A 25844-nucleotide genomic window follows, 5' to 3' on the forward strand; every position below is an offset into this window, starting at 1 on the left:
GGATTTATCCAGTGAGAATGGAGAATTGGATTCAATCAGAATAATACTGTTTAAATGTTTTCAATCAAGTGAATATGTAGATGTTTATCACAGATTGATAAATGGTTGGGATCCACTGCTGAAGCTCATTGGGGGAAAATGACTTGGAATGATTTTGGGAGTCTTTGGGGAGGCATATATGGCCTAGTGGAAAGAGCAAAGGATGGGAAGTCAGGAGATCTGGGTTTTGGTCCTGGCTCCGCCATTTGCCTGCCCTGTGAGAAGTGGCGTGACTCAGTGGAAAGAGCCTGGGCTTGGGAGTCAGAGGTCATGAGTTCTAATCCTGGCTGTGCCACTTGTCTGCTGTGTGACTTTGGGCAAATCACTTCACTTCTCTGTGCCTCAGTTCCCTCATCTGTGAAATAAGGATGAAGACTGTGAGCCCCATGTGAGACAACCTGATTACCTTGTATCTACCCCAGCGCTTAGAACAGTGCATGGCATATAGTAAGCGCTTAACAAATACCAACATTACTATTATTGTGAACTTGGTCGAGTCACTTAACTTCTCTGGGCCTGAGTTTCCTCATCGGTTAAAATGGGGGTCAAACAACACTGGTTCTCCCTTATTCTTAGCCTGGGAGACCTTGTTTTTGATTTGGTACCTAATAAGTGCTTAATAAATATATAAATATTACACATTTTCATAAGTAAAATCCATATACACTCAGTTTTGCCATAACACATGTGGCACAGGACCTGTTGGGTAGAATGTTGTTAGGGAATTAGGAAATACGAGCCTTTTGGATGCAGTGTTTTGAAGAAATAGCTTGTGCCAATTTTGAGAATCAAGTTAGACCCTTAGCTGGCACAGTATTGGGGGGTTTGAATAGATAATGGCATTTTAGGTTTCCTTTCCACAGTCATCTACATTCCTCCAAACCGGTTCATTTGTATTGCCGCTTTTATCTGATCCAAACGAGATTGCTGTCTCAGAAGAATTGAAAGGAAAGACTAGAGGGAAACCTGTAAGGGATGATTTGAGTGATGTGCCGTCCTCCTCGAGTGAGGGTTGAAATCAATGACCTTAAGGCCCCTTCCTGCTGTATTCATTCATTTATTCATTTAATTGTATTTATTGAGCTCTTACTTTGTGCAGAGCACTGTACTAAGCGCTTGGGAAGTACAAGTTGGTAGCATATAGAGACGGTCCCTACCCAACAGTGGGCTCACAGTCTAGAAGGGGGAGATAGAGAACAAAACAAAACATATTAACAAAATAAATAGAATAAATATGTACAAATAAAATAGAGTAATAAATGCATACAAACATATATACATATATACAGGTGCTGTGGGGAGGGGAAGGAGGTAAGGTGGGGGGATGGGAAGGGGGAGGAGGGGGAGAGGAAGGAAGGGGCTCAGTGTGGGAAGGCCTCTTGGAGGAGGTGAGCTCTCAGTAGGGCTTTGAAGGGAGGAAGAGAGCTAGCTTGGCAGATGTGCGGAGGGAGGGCATTCCAGGCCAGGGGGATGACGTGGGCCGGGGGTCGACAGCGGGACAGGTGAGAACGAGGTACGGTGAGGAGATTAGAGGAGCAGAGGGTGCGGGCTGGGCTGTAGAAGGAGAGAAGGGAGGTGAGGTAGGAGGGGGCGAGGTGATGGACGGCCTTGAAGCCGAGGGTGAGGAGTTTTTGCCTGATGAATGATTTTGCTGTATGATTCTTGGCGCTAGCAAAATGCGTGAGAATGGACATTAAGAATCCAATGGGTATTACAGCCCCTTCACTCTGTGAAGGTAAGGACAGTGTCTTTCACTTTTGCCGTGTTTCCCAAGCACCTAATCTAGTGCTCTGCAAATAATAATAATAAGAAGAATTACAGTATTTGTCAAGCACTTACTATGTGCCAGGTACTGTACTAAGCGCAAAGGTGGATACCAGCAAATTGGGTTGAACACAGTCCCTGTCCCGCACAGGGCTGACAATCTTCTTCCCCATTTCACAGATGCGGTGACTGTGGCACAGAGAAGCAAAGTGACTTGCCTAAGGTCACACGGCAGACAGGAGGCAGAGCCGGGATTAGAAGCCAGGAATTTTGACTCCCGGGCTCGTGCTCCATCCACTACGCCGTGTTGCTTCCCAAAGTGCTTAGAGTGCATGTAGTCCTTGCTGGAAGGGCGCAGCCTTGCATGGGCATTATGATATTCCAGTGACATTGAGTGTAGCTCTGAGATTGGTGAAGCCTCAAATCCGGGACTCACCCTGGTCGTGTTTTGGAGGGGGATTTTAGTCTCGAAACCGATGACAGAAAAATGTTAATGTCACGGCTGTGATGGCCAGGCACGGCCTCACTTTGGCTTTAGCGTACTTTGAGGCAGACGTTTCAAGCAAGCGTGAGGCAGAACAGTACGTATCCAAGTAGAAACATTTGGGCATTTGCTAAACTCCAGCCCCCAAGATCTGACACTACCAAAACGCATCTGTTCTTGTGTTTTTCAGGTATCCCTCGAGTTCTCCAATGCAAATTTCGCCTGCCCCTCAGGTTAATATGCTTTCCAGCCCAACCTTCCAAAACTGCAACCTACAAAGTAACCATTGATACCAACAAACCTCCAGCGAATCTTTTCAATCTCTTCCCAGGTAGGGCTTGGGGCGGACAGGTCTCTCACATCCAAAATGCTAGAAATTCTTTATCATGGAGTAAAGAGGGGTAATTATAAGATAAACTCCAAATCAGCCTATTAGAATGCCTCAAGGATTTTTCTTCCAGGTTGCTTGTTCAAAGGTGTAGTTTATGGCAACAAAGCAGTGATACAAAGCTTTTGAGTTTGATTAAAAATATTATAATCATTATTTTGCTTCACGGCTCAGCAACGAAAGCTTCAAATGTTTCTTTTAAGACTCCAGGATATCATTGTCTGGAATGTAAATATTTATTATCCCCTTTATCGTATGTATATAATACATAGGACTTTCCTAAATATATGTTTATGGTCCCAGTAAGCAAGCCTATAAGTAAGGGTACTTCTGAAATCAGATGTCGGTGGCATTTGGAGCCCAAGGATGCTCATTCTGGGGCTCAGGGGGAGGGTCGGCTCATCACTTTGACCCTTTATGTCCGTGTCCGAGGGTGTAGGGGAAGGAAGAACCATTCTCCAGGTGACAGTTAGCTTCTATTCTGTGCAGCTTAGCTAAGCTGGTTGCAGTTACGCTTTGGTGGGGTGAAATACGTTTCCAAAACATTGGCTCTTATACACAGCCACTCCATACCTCCTCTTCTTTCGGTGGTAGTGATAGAATTCAAAAAGACAGAAAAACAACAAGCTAATCCCTTGGAGATTGACAGGCCTTTCCCATCCCACTGTTGACTGTGTATTAGTGAATAAAATTTTCACTCCCAAAGGATGGCTTCCAAGAGAGTACAGACGTTTCATGATGTCTAATTTTTGTCTTTAATCTTTTTGTTCTTTTTGTTAATCTGGATTTTGAGGTGCTTTTAATTGAAAATTTTGTGAGCAGGGGACATGCCTGCCTACCGACTCTGCCTTGTTGTCCTTTCCCAAGAGCTTAGTATAGTGTTCTGCACACAGTAAGTGCTCAGTAAAAAAGATTGATGGGTTGACTGAGTGAAACACTTTCCCAGTGAAGCTAGCTTTTATATGCTCGCTTGCATAACAATATTTAGAAGTGTTGTGTGTGTATATACTTGAGCACTCATAAATGGGTATTTAGAATTTTAATTAGCTCTGCTTCTTTGGGGGTTTACTTTCTTCCTGAGCAACTTCTGTGTGGATAAAATATGGAGAATTCAAGAAGGTAAATCTGTAAAAAGGATCCCGGAGACAAAGTAACCGCAATATTTTACAGGCAGCATGTATCAGAATGAAGAGCCTTATTGAGTCTCTGCCTGCCTCTGAAGGGAGAGCCAGAAATTTCCAATACCATGAGACACACGAGCAACAAATCCAAAAATTCTCTTTGGTTAAACGTCCGAGTCCGGAGGGCTTGGCAGTTCTCTCTTAAAGTGGTGACTTGGATGGACAATTGGGCTCCGTGTGCTAGAACAAACAGCTTAGCATATCAAACACATTGTGCCTCTGGGGTTGTGGGGACCCAGATGTTTTGAGCAAAACACCCGTGGCTCACCAGTGAACTTCCATCAGTAGGCTTCAAAAGCCCTTAGCGTGAATGTTGCCTTTGAATACTTTAGTAACCTGCATTTATTCCTTATGAAACTATTCATATTTTCCGGGTAAGTAACCCTTCAGATTCCGGCTCGCTAGTCTTTGTTTTGTTTCCACATTAAATGTGAGGAAGCCTTTATGCTATGAAGAGTCTGCATGTCAGTGTAACCAGAACTGAACCACTTTCAGTATGCACCGTGTCTACCGTATTTTATGGCAGGGGCCATTGTTAATAATTGTGGCATCAGAAAAGGCTCTCCTGGCCAGACGTCTGTAAATAAATATGAGGCAAACAAGTAAATCCAGTTAAGTGAGAGTAATGGGAATGAGAAGTCAGGTATTTCCTCTCATGCATCTACATTTTCTTTCTACTATCATCATATATTCCCCAAGAAGCCCTCCATTTGTGCAGTCCAGTGATCAGGCGGCTAACTTTGTATTTTTGCCTACTTTAAGATAAATGACTGCTATGGTTTCTTTTAATATTCCCTAGAAAATGCATTTAAATTTGAACCATCTTTATGGTCCTTTAACCAGTTAAGACTTTTTAAAGCCACATTCCCTGTCCTTTTTAGAAAAACTCAAAAACCTGACAAGCTCTTCAATTGTGAATCACCAGCGTCTCTTAAAACCCCTTTTTGAATTACAGAATCAGCTTTTCCAGGACATACATTTAGTCCTACTGAATTATTTGCCTTGTCTTTATTTCTATTTTTTTTTCTTTCCTTTTGTCGGGGCAGTGACATTTTAGAGTTAAATTTTGTTTGCAGAAAATGCATGAGTCTGCTGCATCCAGTCGGGAAGTTTAATTAAAAATTTATAAAGCTTTTCAGTTTAGCCTGTGTATTTCACTTTAGGTGTGTCTACATCAATGTAGGTTTGATAGCATCTTCATACCTTTAAGTCTTAATTCCAGAGTCCTGAAATCCTGGATCATTTTGAGTAGGATCAAAGTTGGGTGCTCTTACAGTTTGGTTTTCTTCAAGTTGTTTCTTTCTCCTTTATCTTTCTCTGAGATAAAAAAAAAAGTTTTTCATCAGCTCTGCCCAGCAGAACTAAAGATAAAGGCAGAGTAGACACCTTACCTTATTGGCTCAGAAGGAAAGCCTTGCGAGCTAATACCAAAGGGATCAGATTTTTATAAGAAGGAAATTAAAATGGTCAGAATTTTGTTGGTGAGGCAGAAAGGTCCTCTCTCAAAGAGAAGGTGATTGAATCGAACTCACCAGTTGCAACCCTGCCTTATTGAAGGGTAAAGGTGACAGATTGCCTCTTTTACTTCACTGTTTAACTTGCAAAAATTTCATTTTTCATTCAGTTGAAGTAACAGCCTCACTGTTCCTTATTTTCCATTGCAGACTTTGCCGACGGGTCAGACGATGATCAGGTGAACGTGCTGGGATTTCATCTGATAGGTGGTTCCGTAGTCACCCTTCTCGCTTCCAAGACTTCTCGTAAGTTAAAACAAGGGAGTGAGTTTCACCCGTGAGCAAGGAGGGCCCCAGACCTGATGTTTGCATACCAAGGGCAGTCAGAAATTGAGGGAGTAGAGAGCACACTGTATAGAGAACTTAAGGTTGGGAGGACGTGTCCAGAGATCACAGTGAATTCCAACCCACAGACTGTCAACTGAAAATGAGACTTCTCCATATGTAGAAGGACAGAATCTCTGGAAATGAGAAAGGGTTTGATCAATTCAGTAGCCCGGCAGTATACTCATTAATGAAGAGTGAATGTTTCATTCCCTATTCTTATAGATAATCATTTCATAAATGCAACAAGACAACAGTTTATGCCGTGTTCTAGGTCAATCAATCAGTGGTATTTTTTGAGCACTTACAGTGTGCAGAGCTCTATACTAAATGCTTGGGAGTGTACAATACAATAGAGTTCCTTCCACCAGTCCCCAATGCTGATGACTTGAGCAATTTCATTACACGGTGAGGCAGCATTTCCAACAGTGAGAACCTGGAGAATGTCATTTTTTCCTAGAATTTTACAGCACTGGAGTGCTTTGCACATAGTAAGCGCTAAAAAAACACAATTGAATGAATGAATGAATGCTTGTCACTACCCACCCTTACTGAGTAGAGTACGACATGTGACGGCTGACACTGCGATACACAGATGTGTAGTAAAGTGGTCGAAAGAAAGGATTCAGAAAAGGCTGAGCTCCAACAGTGTGATCTACCTTTTGACACACAGTCCAGAGGTAACAGTGGCAGGTGGGCCAACTAAGATTTCAGGGAAGTGGTGGCTCTTTTGAGGAGATTTTTTTGGGCAGGTTTTCAGTGAAGTGAGAATTGAAAATAGCAGTAGTGAAACAATGCAAGTACAAGATAGAAGAGGCACAAGGAAAACAGAGACAGCTAAGGGGTCATATTTAGCCAGGAGCTTATGTCATTGGTTAGTTACTGTGTGTATTTAGCACCTACTATGCGCTTCAAATAAACAGGTAAGCCACAGATCTGGGACTACAAAAGATTTAGCATATAAGAGAGGGAGGATCACTTTATTGTCCTCTCCCAAGAACTTAGTTTGGTGCTGACACCCAGTAAGTGTTCGGTAAATACCACTGATTGACTGGCTTCACAGAAAAGGGAAAGATGGTCACCAATGGGAGCAATAAAGAAGTAGAAATTAAATACATGAAGTACATTACAGAGGAAAACAGTTGTCAGGGATGGGGGTGGCAGGTTTATCCTCAGAAGTTACATTACTTGATGGCAGTCTTTGAATTAGAACGGGTCAGCCTCCTCAATCCATCATTTAAACAGTGGTATTTATTCAGCACTTACTATGTGCAGAGCACTGAAGGAAACGCTCAAGAGAGTAATAATAATGATGGTCATGATGGTATTTGTTACGCTTTTACTGTGTGCCAGGCACTGTTGTAAGCTCCGGCTATAAGCAAATCAGGTTGGACACAGTCTCTGTCCCACCTGAGCTTCACTGTCTTAACCATACAACAGAGTAGGTAGGCCTGATCCTTGCCCTAAGGAGGTTACCCATGAGTGGAGAAAGGAGGCCTCACATGGTCTCGAACCTCCACAGGCATGGCGCTGGTCTGCTATGATGGTGTTCACTGTGGGCAGGGATTGTGTCTACCAACTGGGTTGTATGGTACTCTTGCAAGCGCTTAGTACACTACTCTGTGCACCGTAAGTGCTCAATAAATCCCATTGATGATCACATTGTTGATGGTCAGGAGATGATGGTGGTGGTTTGTTCTGGCCATGAGGTAGCACCTGAAGAGCCCTGGGATTTGGCAGTGGCCTGGCAGCTGCATGTGGTGGCTCCATTTATGGGTCTGTTTGGAGACCTGTTGGCATTCAAGCGATGGGAGGAAATCTCTTTGCTCAACTCTTCCCTTGTTAGATTCCTGGGATCCCTTCTGGTCAAGCCCCTTTTAAAAGCACAAGGAGACACTCAGGAGTGTCCAGGGAAGAGCGATCAAAACTATTAAACGGAACATATGAGGAAAGGTTGAAGGAATTAGCATTGTTTCATGAGAAGAAAAGGCACTGAGAAGATTGAGTCACTGTCTTCAAATCTTTGGCACATTTTATGAGGAGAACTCTAACCAGCTCTTCTTCATGTCTAATGAGGACTAGGCAGAGGGATTGAGCTTAAAGTAAGGCAGGAGAAATTGTGGTTGGATAGGAAGATGAATGTTTTTTGGCTGTCAGGGAGAAAAAACACTTGAGCAGGCTACTGAGAAGCCTTTGGAGTCTCCAAGATATTACACTCATCTCTCCTGAGTGGATTTCCATATATTTTTTTTTTTACTTCTCTCTCTTTAATGACCCCACCACATACTTCCATATGCATTCAGATGGAAACTGAATGCTATGCCTTTCAGGCCCCCAGGAAAGTGTCATGTACCGTACATGGAACAGTGTGGTAGAGAATGAATGGGTGGGGAAGTGTGTGTGCTTTTTTTTCCATCTATTTGAAAAATGATAAACTTGAGGGCCATTAGAACGTTCCACCAGGCCCATTTCTCTTTAAGTTGCTCAACTTTAACTCCGCCGAGCAAGAAAGATCCAAAGTGTACAAAGTAAACAGTATCTTTTGCACAGGAAATATCCAAATGCTCAAAAAGTCAGATGACATTGCCCTGGGGGTCTGGCTAGCTGAATCGTGGATGCCTCATATTCACCCTCCTCTAAAAATGGCTTGATGTTCAGCCTAAGATGGGAAGTGGGACGAATGGTAAATTCACTTCAATTTCCTGCCTTTGAGACAGCCTAGACTATAAAAGCAGCAGAGGGTAATCAAATATAGTTTATTGTCTGAGGTATCAATTCATCAGGGAAACTGAGTAGCTTTTAGCACCAGAAAGTGATGTGGTATTCCAATTTAATTGCACAAATGCTTAAAAATGCAGCTTGGGGTTCATGCCGTTAGGAAAAAAATTCCACACTAATTAAATTCTCAATTGTCTTAGACCCATTTAAAAAAAGTGGGAATGGCTCCCTCTGTGGATGTTTGGATGTTCCCGTATCTTGGAAAAGAATTCTCTAGTGTCTTGGAAATGGTTTCCCTTCAATAATAAACAATAATTAGGGTTTTTATTAAGTTCCTACTGTGTGCCAAGCACTGTACCAAGTGCTGGGGTAGATTCAGGATAATCAGGTTGGAGACAGTCCATGTCCCAGGGTTCACAGTGTAAGTAGCAAGGAGTAGGATTTAATCCTCACTTACAGATAAAACTGAGGCACAGGGAAGGAAAGTGCCCAAGGTCCCACACCAGACAAGTGGAAGAGGTAGGATTATTATTAATCATAATAATAACAATAATAATAATGGTATTTGTTAAGTGCTGGCTATGTGCCAAGCACTTTTCTAAGCGCTGGGGTAGACACTGTGCCTGTCCCATATGAGGCTTCCAGTCTTAATCCCCATTCTGCAGATGAGGTTACTGAGGCACAGAGAAGTTGAGTGACTTGCCCAAGGTCACACAGCAGACAAGTGGCAGAGCCAGGATTAGAGCTCACATCCTCTGACTCCCAGGCTTGTGCTCTTTCCACTAGGCCGTTTGGCTTCTCAACCTATGGTAAAGTAACAATTATCTACGATTCTGACTTCTTATGAAAGGCCTTCAGATTCGAAGCCAACCAAGGCAGTAGAGCTCTATCTAACTCTCCGGGTTGTATGATTTACCGACAATCAAACTGGACACAGTCTACGGCTCCCAATCTAGAAGGAAGGGCAGGTATCATATCTGTTAACACATGAGGAGAGGCGATGTGGTATGCCTATGGTCATCATCATCATCAATCGTATTTATTGAGCGCTTACTATGTGCAGAGCACTGTACTAAGCGCTTGGGAAGTACAAATTGGCAACATATAGAGACAGTCTCTACCCAACAGTGGGCTCACAGTCATATGACAGACCAGTAGGAGAACTACTTCTAGAATCCAGGTCACCTGACTCTCCAGCAGTGCTCTTCCTTCTAGGCCACCTTACCTCTCCCTTGCTTGTTATTGCTTTTAGCTTTGCTTTTATTTCATTGTTTTTGTAATTTCAAAATTTCCTCAGGTGCCTTTTGCCACTCCCACCCCTCATTCTTCTATTGTGAACTCCCTGTAGAACAGCGGTCCGATGTCAGAGTTATCATCCTTGTAGTCTTCCCCCCACCTTTTTTTAATGTTCTGCACAGAGTAGGTGAGGTTGAGTGAACGAATGAACGAATGAGTGAATAAATTAAAGGCATCGGACTTCCGTAGGCCTTCGCTTTGCTAAGGTTATATAGATGCGGAGGCTTCTTCACCCGGGTCTCTCTCAGTGGAACCTGGTGATCCACTGTGTTGGTAGTGATGTCCCGTATCTAGCCTGGTCATGCTGTGAAGCTTGAGGGAGTCTAGCCAATGATGATGAAATTGCTGATGATGAAATCCAAGTTCCAGTGTCAGCTCTACTGGGTTCTAATCCCAGCTCTGCCACTTGCCCGCTTTGCGACTTGGGCACGTCACATCTCTGTGCCTCGGTTTCCCCATCTGCAAGATGGGAGATTCAATACCTATTCTCTTTTGTATTTACTGTGAGCTTGCTGAGAGATGGGGACTTTTTCCAACCTGGTTATTCTGTATCTGCAGCGCTTGGCACATAGTAAGCGCTCAGTGACCACCACCATTCTTATTAACTGGGTGACCCCAAGCACCTCACTCTGTGCTTCAGTTTTCACACCCACAGTAAGGCGATGATCATTCTGATCCATTTCACGGGCAGATGGTGAGGAGGAATGAGATAGTTACTGGGAGATACGCGGTGCTCTTCTGAATCAATCAATCAATCAATTGTATTTATTGAGCGCTTACTATGTGCAGAGCACTGTACCAAGCGCTTGGGAAGTACAAATTGGCAACACATAGAGACAGTCCCTACCCAACAGTGGTTCTGAAGACTGATGTTATATGAAATCTAGGACTCCTAGCTACATGATGATGATTATAGTATTTGTTAAGCACTTAATATGTGTCAGACGCTGTATTAAACTCTAGGGTACATACAAGCTAATCAGATTGGATGGTCCCTATCCCCCATGGTATCACTCATTTGAGGTCCAAAAGAAGAAGTGAGCCGATGCCTGAATCCCTTTTAGTAATAATAATAATAATAACAATAATATTTGTTAAGCGCCAATTATGTGTCAAGCACTGTTCTAAGCACTGGGGTTGATACAAGGTAATCAGGTTGTCCCACATGGGGCTCACAGTCTTAATCATCATCATCATCATCAATCGTATTTATTGAGCTCTTACTGTGTGCAGAGCACTGTACTAAGCGCTTGGGAAGTACAAATTGGCAACGTATAGAGACAGTCCCTACCCAACAGTGGGCTCACAGTCTAAAAGGGGGAGACAGAGAACAAAACCAAACATACTAACAAAATAAAATAAATAGAATAGATATGTACAAGTAAAATAAATAAATAAATATGTACAAACATATATACATATATACAGGTGCTGTGGGGAAGGGAAGGAGGTAAGATGGGGGGGATGGAGAGGCGGACGAGGGGGAGAGGAAGGAAGGGGCTCAGTCTGGGAAGGCCTCCTGGAGGAGGTGAGCTCTCAGTAGGGCCTTGAAGGGAATCCCCATTTTATCCCCATTTTATGGATGAGGTAAGTGAAATTAAGTGACTTGCCCAAAGTCACACAGCTGACAAGTGGCGGAGCTGGAATTAGAACCCACGACCTCTGACTCCCAAGCCCAGGCTCCTTCCACTAAGCCATGCTGCTTTTGGAAAATGCTGTAGATTTCTGAGGATGGAGGGGAAAAGAGAGGTGTTTTTTATTGCAGTTATGTGAATTCATTCAATTGGTGATGTATTGGGAACTTGCTGAATTGTGAAGTTAACAACTAGAAAGGATCAGTGGGTGCCAGAATTATAATTGTCACGGTTCTAGAACTCTAGTTTCTGGAGCTGAGTATTGAAGCTTTGATGTTTGCAACTGTACTTTTAGGTAATATTTGTGGCTGATATTGAGGCTTATTAACTGAACACAACATTTAATGATGAGGATGATGGTATTTGTTAAGCAGTTACTATGTGCCAAGCACTGTTTAAGTTCTGGGGTAGATACAAGGTAACCAGGTTGTCCCACATGAGGCTCAGTCTTAATCCCCATTTTACAGATGCGGAAACTGAGGCACAGAGAAATAAAGTGACTTGCCCAAAGTCGCACAAGTGACAAGTGGCAGAGCCGGGATTAGAACCCATGACCTCTGACTCCCAAGCCCGTGTTCTTTCCACTAAGCCTCGCTGCTCCTCTGGTAATAATGATGGCATTTGTTAAGCGCTTACTATGTGCCAGGCACTGTATTAAGCACTGGGGTGGGTACAAGTGGAAAGAGCATGGGCTTGGGAGTCAGAGGTCATGGGTTCTAATCCCCGCTCTGCCACTTATCAGCTGTGTGACTTTGGGCAAATCACTTAACTTCTCTTTGCCCCAGTTACCTCATCTGTAAAATGGAGATTAAGACTGTGAGCCCCACATGGGACAACCTGATTACCTTGTATCTACCCCAGTGCTTAGAACAGTGCTTGGCACATAGTAAGCACTTAACAAATGCCATTATTAATATTATTACGCAAATTGGATTGGACACAGTCCAGTGGAGCCCCTGGTGAAGAAAAGGCTGAGATGCCACTCCAGGGGATCTGTGAACCCATTTTACCACAAAGATATGAGACGGGGAAGCTACCTATCTTCCCAACTGTGTATAAAGGGGCCAAGAGTCAGAGCCAGGATCAGGTGGTCGTCCCCAAAAGGATAAAGAGTTCGTGAAAGGGGAGCTCTCTCTGTCCATTACCTTGGAGGAGTCAGGGAACAGGTGGCCCGTCCCCCAGGGCCTTGTTCCAACCTGGAATTCCCCCAAATTCCCACACTGCTGTCATCCACTTAACAAAGAGTCCAACAGGTAGTCTCCTTCCTGGGCAGGATGCTTTATTCTAAGAGAAGCAACACGTCTTGGGTCCAGATCAGCCCCAAAGCCTCTTTCCTCTGGCAGGGCAGCTGGACCTCTTTGGGGTGACACTGAAGGGATCGATATTGATTGGTCTCACTGTAGCTAAATCCCATTTATCTGGGAATTTTTTCCTGAATTCCCCTACCTGCAGGACCCTGAGGGAGGGGGCGTTCATAGAGCCTGTCTTTATGAAAGGGAATCCCCTTTCTTAGCCAACATGGGCAGTGGGGAAACCCAATTCTGGGGTTCTCCCCCTCCACCCACATTGGCACCGAGTAATCCTCCCTCTGCTTTTTAGAGGAAAGGGATTTTTCAACCCCACAGGGCCCTGGAGAGGAGGATACTTGGCAAATCTAGTTGCCTCTTCCTGCATGAGGTATTTTTGACTTCATTTCTCTCTCCATCTGTCTGGTCCCTGTTGAGTCTGTCTGTGTCCTCTACCTCCCCCTCAAACACTACCACGTTCCTCTCCTTCCCCCCGCCTCTTGCTCCCACCAGCCAGAGTGGAGAAACTTCAGACAGTTCATTAGTTCCTGCGCCACAACCCAGGAAGCTCCAGCTGAGGTTTTTGCATTCCCTAAATTTGCCCACCAAATCCCAGCCATCCCACTCTGGGATTGACTTATCTATGACCTCACTGACCCTGGATCACACTGCTTCATGTTCTGGCAACTGTCCACTTGATATGTCCCACAACTATCTGAATCAGGCCTAAGAGGTGTCCCCAGAGGGGGTTTGTATCGGGTCACAACCTAAGCTTGCCCGCCACATTTCCTGAAGCCCTTTCGTTCACGGAGCCAATCCACATGATGGGGTGCTCCCATCCCAGGCTTCCCGTCGACTTCACCCCGGCCTGTTCCCCCACCATGGCATGCGCTTTCTCAGCGTGGAGGTCCCTTAGCCGGTTATGGTACGGTTTGATCTTTTGCAGGGACGCTGTTGTAAAACTGTTAGAGTTTTCCTTTCCTGTTTCTTCCCCTTTGTTTATTCTGTCCAGGAATGATGTTTGGGCTCCCAGAGTAAACTTTCCCACACTGCTTTGCCGGGTTCTCTGTTCTAACTTGGGAAAATCTCACAAGATGTGGGGAAGCATAAACTTGCCGTGAGTCTTCGTGGAATTTTTCCTTTCTTCCGTGTGGCTGTTTGAGCCAGGGTTTGCTGCCATTTTCCCATTCCTCTTTGCTCTGGGTTGCCCTGACGGTGACTGGCTATGCTATGTTACCTTTTCTTAGGCCAGCTGGAAAGTCTTCTTCATCTACTGTCATTCTGTGTAACTTCTGTGAGTTTTGAAAATGGCACAATCTGATTTTAAACTCTCGGAGAATTCAGTAAAAGCGCCTAATCCGTCTCTCTCATTGAATCCTCGATTAAGTCTTATGATTGTTTTGTAAGTATTGTGCCCACCAAAGCGATTTCCTTGTACTGCTTTAAAGCTTCTCACATACTTCGGTTGGTGTCGGTGGTTGAAAATGTTAACTGTAAGTCCTAGTACAAACGTATGAAGTATGCGCCTCATCTCTTCACTCTCACCCCTTGCTTGTTACATCTATAATGACCCCATTCCTATTTATCCCATCTGTCTTTTGATCCCGTGAATTTGAGATGTTTTTCTAATAATGATAATAATAATATTTATTAAGCATTTCCTATGTGCCAAGTACTGTACTAAATGATATAACACGCTCAAGTCTGGTACGTTTCCTGTTTCACCTGGGGCTCACAGACCAAAGGGGATGGAGGACAAGTACTGACTCCCCATTTTACAAATGAAGAATTGGAGGCACAGAGAAGTTTAGTGACTTGCCCAAGGTCAACCCAGCAGGCATGTGCCGGAGCTGGCTTTAGGTCCACGTCTTCTGATCCCCAGGCCTATACTCTTTCCGCTAGGCCATGATGATTCCAGTTTACGTGCCTGCCTAAAAGAGCTGTACAAATCCTAGGTGCTAAAAAGCAGTAAAGCAACCAAAGTAATTAACAGAACAAATAGAAATAGTGAATGATAGTAAGCATTTCTGTTACCTTTGGGGATTGCTGCCCAATTTTGTATTGGTGTCAGTTACATTCTAAGAGGCTCTTCTCTTTTGGCTTTCACTTGTACAGAACGATATAGAATCCAGAGTGACCAGTTTGAAGACCTGTGGCTGATAACGGAAGAGCTTACTCTTCGTCTTAAACAGCATTTTGAGAAGCAGGAAATGAAAGATTTTACATGTTCCTTTTTTGGGACTGTTCCTCTCCAAGAATTCTTCGAATCAATTGATCACCATTTTGAGGTATGTCTGATGGTCACTGAAATGATGGTAGATCAAATCACTTACTGGTAAATGTACCATGTTTTATTATCTCCATATTGACAGGGGCTTTAGTCACCCTTCTCTCTTTCCAAGCCCCTGCCAAAGGGAGGGGTCCTGTGAATAGAGAGTATTTGGAGTTGAAATTGGAAGTTTCTCTTCGAGTGACAATCAATCAATCAATCGTACTTATTGAGTGCTTACTGTGTGCAGAGCACTGTACTAAGCACTTGGGAAGTACAAGTTGGCAACATATAGAGACAGTCCCTACCCAACAGTGGGCTCACAGTGTAAAAGTGACAGTTACCTTGTGCTGAGGGACACATAATGTCTTTCCCCGGGATAATCTTGGCTAGTTGAACCCTTTGAAGGATTCCCAGCAAAATACTTTGGTCATTTAGAGAATGGTTTCTCTAAAAACCACCATCCTCTAAAGCTAAAGTGGTTTGAATCTATCATTAGCACGTGTGTCTTAATGAAGAAACAATCTTTTAATAATGTTAAATAATTTTTAATAATTAATGTTTAATGTTTAGTAATGTTCAGAGAAGCAGTGTGGCTCAATGGAAAGAGCCCGGTCTCAGAAGTCAGAGGTCATGGGTTCTAATCCCGGCTCCGCCACGTGTCAGCTGTGTGACTTTGGGCAAGTCAGTTAACTTCTCCGTGCCTCAGCTCCCTCATCTGTAAAATGGGGATTAAGACTGTGAGCCCCACATGGGACAACCTGATTACCTTGTATCCCCCCAGTGCTTTAAACAGTGCTTGGCACATAGTAAGCACTCAACAAATACCATCGTTAATTAATTAATTAATAATGATAGGGTATTTATGTGAGTTCCTCTGTGTTAAGCACTGGGGAAGAGACAAGGCAATCAGCTTAGACACAGTCCCTGTCCCAAATGGGGCTCACGGACGAAAGGGGAGGGACAGCTGAGGCACAGCATGACAGAGGCAGAGCTGGGACTCGAACCCAGGTTTCTTGACTCCTTGTTCTTGTTCCTTCCACTCAGCCACCTTTAAAATGCTCATCCTCCAGACTGTCCCCTCCAGTGGTCCTGCTTCATTCATTCATTCATTCAGTCAATCGTATTTATCGAGCGCTTACTGTGTGCAGAGCACTGTACTAAGCGCTTGGGAAGTACAGGTTGGCAACATACCTGGTTGGTATGCACATGTGTGTGCACATGTGTGCTTGCATTTCCCCCATCTGTCCTGGTGCAGCTGCGCCCCGTTCCCCTTGCCCTGCCTCCGGGGGATGCAGAGAGTGACAAGCCCCCCCTTCCCGGCCAGTGACCCTCTGCCCTGGGAGTCAGAGGTGAAGCCTGCCCGGTCAGGCAGGGCGGCGTAATGGATAGAGCACGGGCTTGGGAGTCAGAAGGACCTGGGTTCTAATTCCAGCTCCACCATATGTCTGCTGTGTGACCTTGGGCAAGTCACTTCAATTCTCTGGGCCTCAGTTATCTCATCTGTAAAATGGGGATTAAGATTGGGAGCTCCATGTGGGACAGGGTCTGTGATTAACTTGTAACTCAGGATTTGGAACAGTTCTTGCCACATAGTAAGTGCTTAACACATACTATTATTACTAAGGGGCTGGGGCCAGAGGGAAACAGAGGCCCCAGCATGGCAAGAGGGCCTTTTTCTCCCTCCTTTCTGTACCGGGGATGCCCCCCATGAGCCAGGCCCCCTCTAAATGCTGTTGAATTGATCTCTCCTAAGCTCTGCCCATAGTAAGTGCTAAATAAATATCACTGATTGATTCACCCCGTGAGACTTCAATGCACGGGAGAAAACTGATGCCAAATTATGGAAAAAAGTCATTGGACCCCATGGAGATGGAAAGCTACGTAGGGGTCATTTGCGCTTAGTACAGTGCTCTGCACACAGTAAGCACTCAATAAATACGATTGATGATTTGCTTCTGCTCAGCAAGTATGTCTAGCACTAGTCACCCACCACTATATTTTTTGGCTACCAAATATGAAAAGGACGTGGCTATGCTCACTATCTGAACAGTGTTGGCTCATAGATATCATCCACCATTACTGGTTTTAGGGGATGTACAGATCAGTGTATCAGGCTGCAAGAGAATAAAGAAATCTGCAAGATACTTCCAAGTACCCCAGCTACTAATACCAACTCTAGACACCTCTCTGAAACTGCCCCTCTGAAAGGCTGTGAGTATGGCAAGGATACACCAGCAAGACTAATTTTCTAGGAAAAAAGTCCAGTCCATGTTTCCCCACTCTTCCAGTGCTTCAAGAACCATCCACCTCCGCATCAAACAGAAACTCCTTACCGTCGGATTTAAAGCACCCAATCACCTTGCCCCCTCCTACCTTACCTCACTGCTCTCCCGCTACAACCCCTTCACACTTTTCTCTTCTGATATTAACCTACTCATTGTACTTTGATCTCGCCCATCTCACCGCCGTCCTCTTCCCCACATCCTGCCTCTGGCCCGGTACACCCTCCCTCTTTGTATCCAACAGAAAATTAGTCTCCCCACTTTTAAACACACATCTCCTCCAAGAAGCCCTCCCTGATTAAGCCCTCATTTCCTCTTCTCCCACCCTCTTCTGCCTTGTCCTTGTTCTTGGATTTCCTCCCTTTTTCACCCCACCCTCACCCCACAGTACTAATGTAAGTATTCATACGTTATTTATATTAATATCTGTGCCCCCCAAATAGACGGTAAGGGGCTGTGAGCTTATCTTCCAACTGTTACTTTGTACGCTCCCAAGCGCTTAGTACAGTTCTCTGCACACAGTAAGCGCTCAAGAAATATGATTGCTGGATCATTTGACTCAACAGACCACAAAGAAGGTCTTTGAGACTGTCATCTTGAAACAGTTGTATGTGCTTTTGAGTAACTCACTGCTCTGTTCTATTGGAGAGTCCAACCATGTGTGAATGTTAAGTCCAATGTGCCAGAGAAACTGATGAGAGAAGCTTCTTCCACTCCAGTGAAGGGATTTATTCAGTCCTAAATCAGTCTGGGCCTTGGAGCACTCCCTCAGACTGGGGAATAATAATAATAACAATAATAATAATGATGATTATGGAACTTGTTAATAATAATAATAATAATGATGATGGTATTTGTTAAGCACTTACTATGTGCAAAGAACTGTTCTAAGTGCTGAGGGGGATACAAGGTGATCAGGTAAGTGCTTATTATGTACCAAGACTGGGGTAGATATAAATTAATCAGGTTGGACATCCCTGTCCCACATGGGGCTCACACTCTTAATCCCCATTTTCCACATGAGATAAATGAGGCCCAGAGAAGTTAAGTGACTTGCCCAAGGTCACACAGCACACATGTGGCGGAGCCAGGATTAGAACCCAGGACCTTCTTGCTCCCAGGCCCATGCTCTATCAGAGGTGCAGAGCCAGGAATTAGGACTCTACTTGGCACAGCTTCCACTCCAGCTGTAGAAGAGACAGTCTAGTGATTGCCCCTACCTTTTCTAGGGATTTGCCCATTTAGATATGCAACAGATGGAGTCATCAATGGGCCGGTTTCAATTTATGAAAATCAATTGTATGAAGACAGTTTGTCATGGACTTGCTTTTCTAGAATTCAATCTAGATCATTTTTTTTTTTTTACCCATTATGGTAAAATTTAGACAGGCTCCCTTACTAGAGCCCCTCTCAGGGCCACACCTGGAGAATTTCCAGTCCTCTACCAGTCTCGACTATGGGAGGGAGAGTCACGCAGAGGCCTACCCATTCCATTCCTAGCTTGGCCAGTGGCTAGCGAGTGGAAGGCAATCTGCTGCAAGTCAAAACTCATCCTTGCTGGGCAGCAGCAGCATGGGAGAGAATGGAGGGCAGAGACTCAAGTTTACTGCACGGAAGGAGGCAATGGTAAATCTCTTCTGTATTTTTACCAAGAAAACTCTATGGGTACACTACCAGAGCGACTGCAGGTGGAGGTGGGACTTTCTGGAAGAGATGTGTCCATGGCATCGCTATGGGTCGGAGACGACTCGACAACATAAGACACGTCCTAGCCAGAGGCCATTACTTGATTAATAATATAGCTCACTGATACCACTCTGTATCTTCCCTTTTCCTTCAGACATGTCTCAGAAAGGTAGGTACTCTAGCAATTGACATGATAATGAGTAATAATAATAATATTATTATTATAGTATTTAAGTGCTTACTATGTTTCAAGCACCATTCAAAGCACTGGGGTAGATACGAGTCAATCAGCTTGGACAGCCCTTGTCCCACGTTGGGCTCGCAGTCTAATTAGGAGGGATCATCCCCGTTCATCTGTGGTTTTGAAATTCTTTCGATTGTAGCTGCGGCTGAATGGTGAAAAATTAGAAGAACTGTTGTCAGAAAGAGCCGTACAGTTCAGAGCCATTGAACGTCGACTGCTGACAAGATTCAAGGATAAAACTCCCGCTCCTCTCCAACACCTGGATACCCTGTTGGATGGAACATACAGGCAGGTCAGTGCCCCTCTTCCAGCTGTTTGATTGTCTTTGTGCAGGCTGTGTTCTTTCCATGCATGCTCAAATCCTTCAGTGACTCCAAGGCACTCACTTTGGAAGAAGCACCCTGATGTGGCTGGGCCCCATCAGTGTGCATGGAGGCGATCACTAGCTCTGCTTCATCACCGTGAGGTAGATGTGAGATTGGCAAAAGGCAGAGTAATAGCACCAGTTTGCTTCTTTGCTGGTCTTTTCCTTCCCTGAATCTCTGACACTGATTGCTTCCCTGGCTGATCTCCCAGGGATTTGAAGTTTATCAACACTTTTAAGGGCCTCCCTCCTTCTATTGCTGAACCTATTCATTCTCAGTCATTGTATTTTCCTTCCTTCCTTCCTTTCCTTCCTTTCCTTCCTTTCCTTCCTTTCCTTCCTTTCCTTCCTTCCTTCCTTCCTTCCTTCCTTCCTTCCTTCCTTCCTTCCTTCCTTCCTTCCTTCCTTCCTTCCTTCCTTCCTTCCTTCCTTCTTTCCTTCCTTTCCTTCCTTTCCTTCCTTCCTTCCTTTCCTTCCTTCCTTCCTTCCTTCCTTGTGCTTACCGTATGCAGAGCACTGTACTAAGCATTTGGGAGAGTGTAATACAACAGAGTTGGTAGACACATTTTCTGCCCATGAGGAGCTTACAGTCTAGAAGGGGAGACAGATGTTAATATGAATAAGTACTTTACAGATACATGCTTAAGTGCTGTGGGCTGAGGGTGGGCTGAATACCAAGTGTCCAAAGGGTCAAGATCCAAGAGCACAGATGACATACATCTATAATTCCCCTTCCTTTCATTTATTTTGATGTATCTCCCCCTCCTCCTGTCCCCTCTTCACTAGTTTCTAAGGTCTTGGAAGGCAGGGATCATGTTTACTTTGTTGAACTCTCCCAAACCCTTAGTACAGTGCTCTGTACAAAGTAAGCACTCAATAAATGCCACTGATTGATTTAGTGATGTGTCCACAAATATGAATGATAGTTGTGATTTAGTTTCTGTCTCCCCAGGAACACTAAAAAAAAACAACTTAGAGCTTTTCCTTTATTTTTGCTCTCATGGTGAAGATATTTGCTAAACAATATGGGAAATAATGCTTTAAACCCAAACATACTTAGTAGGATGGCTTTAATGAACTACTTTTGTTGAAATGAGCTATGCTTAGCCTTAGGCTATTTGGAACCCCGATTTCCCATCTTGGAATTAGTCTGAAATTCATGAGAGTTAATCATGTCAGGGACCAGAGAATTAGGCTGTCTAAATATTCCTCAAATCACTTGGCAATATCATGCAGACAAAATGTTAACAATTTGTTTGAAAGGATTTGTTTTATATTAAACATGTGACATCTACTTTGCATAACACATTTTGAGAATTTATGTATGGCAAATGCAAGATTTGGGTAATTTTGCATGATTTTTCGGCAGTTATCACCAAAACTTAAGCCGGCGTCGGTTTTCCAGTAATATGAGGAGAAAAGAATCCCTAGTGTATTTTGAAAATTAAAGAACAGCTGAACCATGTTTTGAAGGGATGTAGGTGAATCATTCAAGGCAACTAATACTGTTCAGTTTCTTTATACCCTGTTTTTTTAAATTAAAATAGAATTTTAAAATAGAATTTAATTCTTCCTTTCAGGAAGAACAGTTTCCCCACCTGGTTTTATTAACACTATAAAATTGGGCAAAACTTTGCTTAAACATGGGCATTGCTTGAATATGTTCAGTTCTAAAGAGTCACCTGGTTGCCACTTTCAACTTATGTCTATTTCTACTTCATATTCATTATCTTTGACTAGTATAGTTCACTATATCTAGTTATCACAGATAGCAACCAATCAGTAGTATTTGTTGAATACTTATTGTGTACAGAGCACTATACTAAGCACTTGGGAAGTAAAATATAACAACATTGGTAAATGTGATCATTGCCCACCATCCACATATTACTGCACTTAGACCTATACCCTTTGGACATTTGATATTCACCTCTCCCTCGGCCCCAAAGCACTAATTCACATATCCGTAAATTACTTATTTATGTTAATGCCTGTATCCCCCTCTGGATTGCAAGCTTGTGGTAAGCGGGGGAATATGTCTAGCAACTCTATGGACTTGTATTCTCCCCAGCGTTTAATACAGTGCTCTGCATGCATTAAATGCTCAGTAAATATCATTGATCAACTGCGTATATCATCATCAATCGTATTTATTGAGCGCTTACTATGTGCAGAGCACTATCTTTTCTATCTTCTGTCTATATCCTTTTCTCTTTTTCCCTTTCTCTTTTCCTCCTCCCTTAGCTAGCTAGCTAGTCTGTCTGTCTGCCTACCTGTCTAGGTGCCTATTTCCCATTTGTTTATGTCCACTGATAATAATATCAACAACAACAATAATAATAACTATAATTATGGTACTTGTTAAGCGCTTGCCATGGGCCAAGCACTGTTCCATGCACTGGGGTAGATTCAAATTAATCATATTGGACCCAGTCCCTGTCCCTTATTGGGCTCACACTCTCAATTCCCATTTTAGAGATGAGGGAACCGAGGCCCAGAGAAGTGAAGTGACTTTCCCAAAGTCACAGAGCAGACAAGTGCCAGAGCCGGGATTAAAACCCATGACTCCCGTGTTCTGTCTACTAAGCCATGCTGTTTCTCCTGTTGAGGAAGTCTTCTCAGAGGGACGGCATTCATCATTCCTGTAGTAAGGGTTGTGCTCAAATTCTTCATCGGTCTTTCACTTCCTTGGGCTGCTGCTGCCTTTGAAGCAGATTTCTGTGGCAATGTTTAGCTCTGTGTTCCCAGTGTACATTCCTGGTTATATGTATGGCTTCTTCTTTGCAGACTGATATATCACCTTGACTTGCGTAAGACTTACCATCGGCTGGATGATTCGATGAGTTGGTTTAGAGCCATTTGAATGCGTTCTTGGGTGTAAGCTTCTAGACTCAGTCATCTGTATAAGAGCAATTTGTGAATGACTGATTCTTGGACTTTGGTTGCTGTTTGAGTGACAAAGCCTAGGGAACTTCCCGTGATCCATCCCAGCTTGTTCAACTGCAGATACAAATAAAAACACGGGTCATATATTGTCTTCTGATAAAAAAAAAAACAAAACCCACACAAAACAACATTTGAGCTCAGTCAGGTTTATCTCAATGCATCCCTTTTCAGGTTAAATTTGGAAGTAGTCATCTGCTTGCCTGTTTTTGGAGCAGAATGGTGTGGAGAGATGTGGATTTTGTATGTCTGTGTAGAAGTGAATTGAGAAGCTGTATGGCCCAGTGGATAAGCCTGGGCCTGGGAATCAGAGGACGTGGGTTCTAATCCTGGCTCCGCCACCTGTCTGCTTTGTGGCCTTGGAGGAGTCACTTTACTTCTCTGTGCCTCAGTTCCCTCATCTGTAAACTGGGGATTAAGACTGTGAACCCATTGTGGGACAGAGACTGTGTTCAACCCAATTTGCTTTTATTCATTCATTCATTCAATCAATCGTATTTATTGAGTGCTTACTGTGCTCTTGGGCACTTGGGAAGTACAAGTTGGCAACATATAGAGACAGTCCCTACCCAACAGTGGGCTCACAGTCTAGAAGGGAGAGACAGACAACAAAACAAAACATGTGGACAGGTGTCAAGTCATCAGAATAAATAGAAATAAAGCTAGATGCACATCATTAACAAAATAAATAGAATAGTAAATATGTACAAGTAAAATAAATAGAGTAATAAATCTGTACAAACATATATACAGGTGCTGTGGGGAGGGGAAGGAGGTAGGGCGGGGGGGATGGGGAGGAGGAGAGAAAAAAGGGGGCTCAGTCTGGGAAGGCCTCCTGGAGGAGGTGAGCTTTCAGTAGGGCTTTGAAGGGAGGAAGAGAGCTAGCTTAGCGGATGTGCAGAGGGAGGGCATTCTTTTAGACTGTGAGCCCACTGTTGGGTAGGGACTGTCTCTGTGTTGCCAATTTGTACTTCCCAAGCACTTAGTACAGTGTTCTGCACATAGTAAGCGCTCAATAAATACGATTGATGATGATGATGATTCCAGGCCCGGGGGAGGACGTGGGCCGGGAGTCGACGGTGGGACGGGTGAGAACGAGATACAGTGAGGAGGTTAGCGGTAGAGGAGCGGAGGGTGAGGGCTGGGCTGTAGAAGGAGAGAAGGGAGGTGAGGTAGGAGGGGGTGAGGTGATGGACAGCCTTGAAGCCGAGAGTGAGGAGTTTTTGCTTGATGCGTAGGTTGACTGGCAGCCACTGGAGATTTTTGAGGAGGGGAGTAACAGGCCCAGAGTGTTTCTGCACAAAGATGATCCGGGCAGCAGCATGAAGTATAGACTGAAGTGGGGAGAGACAGGAGGATGAAAGATCAGAGAGGAGGCTGATGCAGTCTTCCAGTCGGGATAGGATGAGAGATTGAACCAGCAAGGTAGTGGTTTGGATGGAGAGGAAAGGGCGGATCTTGGCGATGTTGCGGAGGTGAGACCGGCAGGTTTTGGTGACGGACTGGATGTGAGGGGTGAATGAGAGAGCGGAGTCGAGGATGACACCACGGTTGCGGGCTTGTGAGATGGGAAGGATGGTAGTGCCGTCAACAGAGATGGGAAAGTCAGGGAGAGGGCAGGGTTTGGGAGGGAAGATAAGGAGTTTAGACTTGGACATATTGAGTTTTAGATAAAAACATATTTAGTTTTTATCCACTCCAGCACTTAGTACAGTGCCTGGAAGTGCTTAACAAATACCAGGACGATGATGATGATGATTTTTAGACTTTATTCTGGCTATCAGAAAAAGTGTGGGCTCCGTAGCCGCTGTCCAGGGTGCTATCCAGGGTAAGGTGCTATCCTTAGGAGCACTATCTAGGAGTTTAGAAAGCCGCTCTAAGTTGTTTGACTGAAGACATGTGGGAAATAGATGGTATGATCTTAGATTTACCAAGTACCTGTAGCCTCTGTAGGTTGGAGGTTTAAGAACCTTCCATAGCTTCCTTACAGAGTCTGGCTGGAGGAGTAATCATGTAGAAAAATGGTGATTTCTGAAGCTGTCGTTCTTCTAGTGTCCCTTGAGAACTTCCTTCAAAATATCTGATTGGAACTGATTTTCTGTGGGAATCAAGTTTGACTTGCTCTTCTCTATTCTACCTGTCAGAGAGAGAGTCATTCTCCTGAAGTTTTTTTCAGTTTCTCCTGGATCCTGTAAAATGAATGATATTTTGTGTTGTGTCAATGGCCCATTTCCTTTGGTCCCTAAAAGGGCAGCTTGGAAGGCAACCCAGGCTTCATTGGTTTGGCCTCACGTTACCGTTCTAGTGTTAGATTGCTAAGGCTTGAAGAATTTTCTCATTTTTCTTTCACCGAGTTCAGAGTGGAAAACTGAAAGTTAAAGGTCCGCAGTTGTCTGTGTGGAAAAAAGATTTAAGGCCCGTAATTTATATGTCATCATATTTAGTCATTTTCCCCGGGGCAAGATGGAAAATAATGATTAATGTAGGAAACAAACGAATGAAGGAGACAGAAAATATGGAAGTCTTTACAGTTTCAAATTTCTTTGTAATAGATACTATGGAGACATTCCATTGATAAAGTCATGCACATTTTTCGTAAAATGTAATTTGGGGACCTCAAGGGAGTTTTCTTTTTAAATTCTGCTAATTTCTTCGACTAATAACTGGCTTGGGAGCCACTTTCACTGTAGGAAAAAGTCCGTATTTTATGTTCATATTCAGTCTTGTTTCTCAAAATGGCAAGTGACCCACAGTTGAGTACTTGGTATGGACTTCATCATATTAGGCCACAGAAAATCATGCTATAGTATTTAAGACATTGGATCTTTGAAGTGTTTCTTCTGCCTTCCTTCTGTGTAGTACTCTCTTCCAATGGCAGGGGCTTGTGTATCCATTCTTTTCAACAAGAATAATAATGATGGTCTTTATTAAATGATTAAAGTGCCAAATCATGTACTAAAAGGTGGAGTAGCTACACCTAGACTTCACATATCTGACCGAGCCAAACACGGTATTTGAATATTTACTGAATGCGTGTGTTTCAAGAACTTGTTATTCATGGTCCTATCTTGTCATTTTATGCTGTGCATGACTTAGAGGTGACATTGGTAAAAAAAAAAAATCACTTGAGAAGTTGTGTGCATTGGTTTGTAATAGGGGCTCTACGATTATGTACTTGGGAGATGAATGAGAGAAAGATGAATGTGTTCAGAATACAATACAAGACTTTCTGTGGAGAGTTCATTCTGAAAAGATTGTATTCCTTTAGATCTTAGGGATACAATATTAGAACAAATGTGGAGTCACCAGAGGACTTTTTAATTTGATTTTTTGAAGCAGAAAGTAATACATTGAAAATTCAAATTAGACCTTCCTTTTTGTTTCAAACTTTTGGAGCTATCTTCATACTTTCTTATACTTTTAAG

The 25844-nt window shown here is 43.6% G+C and overlaps 1 protein-coding gene and 1 non-coding gene across 3 annotated transcripts in view; both read left to right on the forward strand.

Annotated features, from left to right (window-relative positions):
* Positions 1–25844, forward strand: part of BBS9 (Bardet-Biedl syndrome 9) — a 478097-nt gene that overhangs the window by 210710 nt on the left and 241543 nt on the right. For both annotated transcript variants that reach the window (XM_038771136.1, XM_038771144.1), the window contains exons 16-19: positions 2478–2618; positions 5521–5616; positions 14744–14916; positions 19252–19404. In XM_038771136.1, coding sequence (XP_038627064.1) covers positions 2478–2618; positions 5521–5616; positions 14744–14916; positions 19252–19404 — 563 coding nt within the window. The remainder of the gene's footprint in view (positions 1–2477; positions 2619–5520; positions 5617–14743; positions 14917–19251; positions 19405–25844) is intronic.
* LOC119925093 lies at positions 18587–18724 on the forward strand. Its single transcript, XR_005449762.1, has one exon. It is a non-coding gene; the product is annotated as a small nucleolar RNA SNORA7 (small nucleolar RNA).

This window comes from Tachyglossus aculeatus, chromosome 2, assembly GCF_015852505.1.
Source record: "Tachyglossus aculeatus isolate mTacAcu1 chromosome 2, mTacAcu1.pri, whole genome shotgun sequence".
NCBI classification, from domain to species: domain Eukaryota; kingdom Metazoa; phylum Chordata; class Mammalia; order Monotremata; family Tachyglossidae; genus Tachyglossus; species Tachyglossus aculeatus.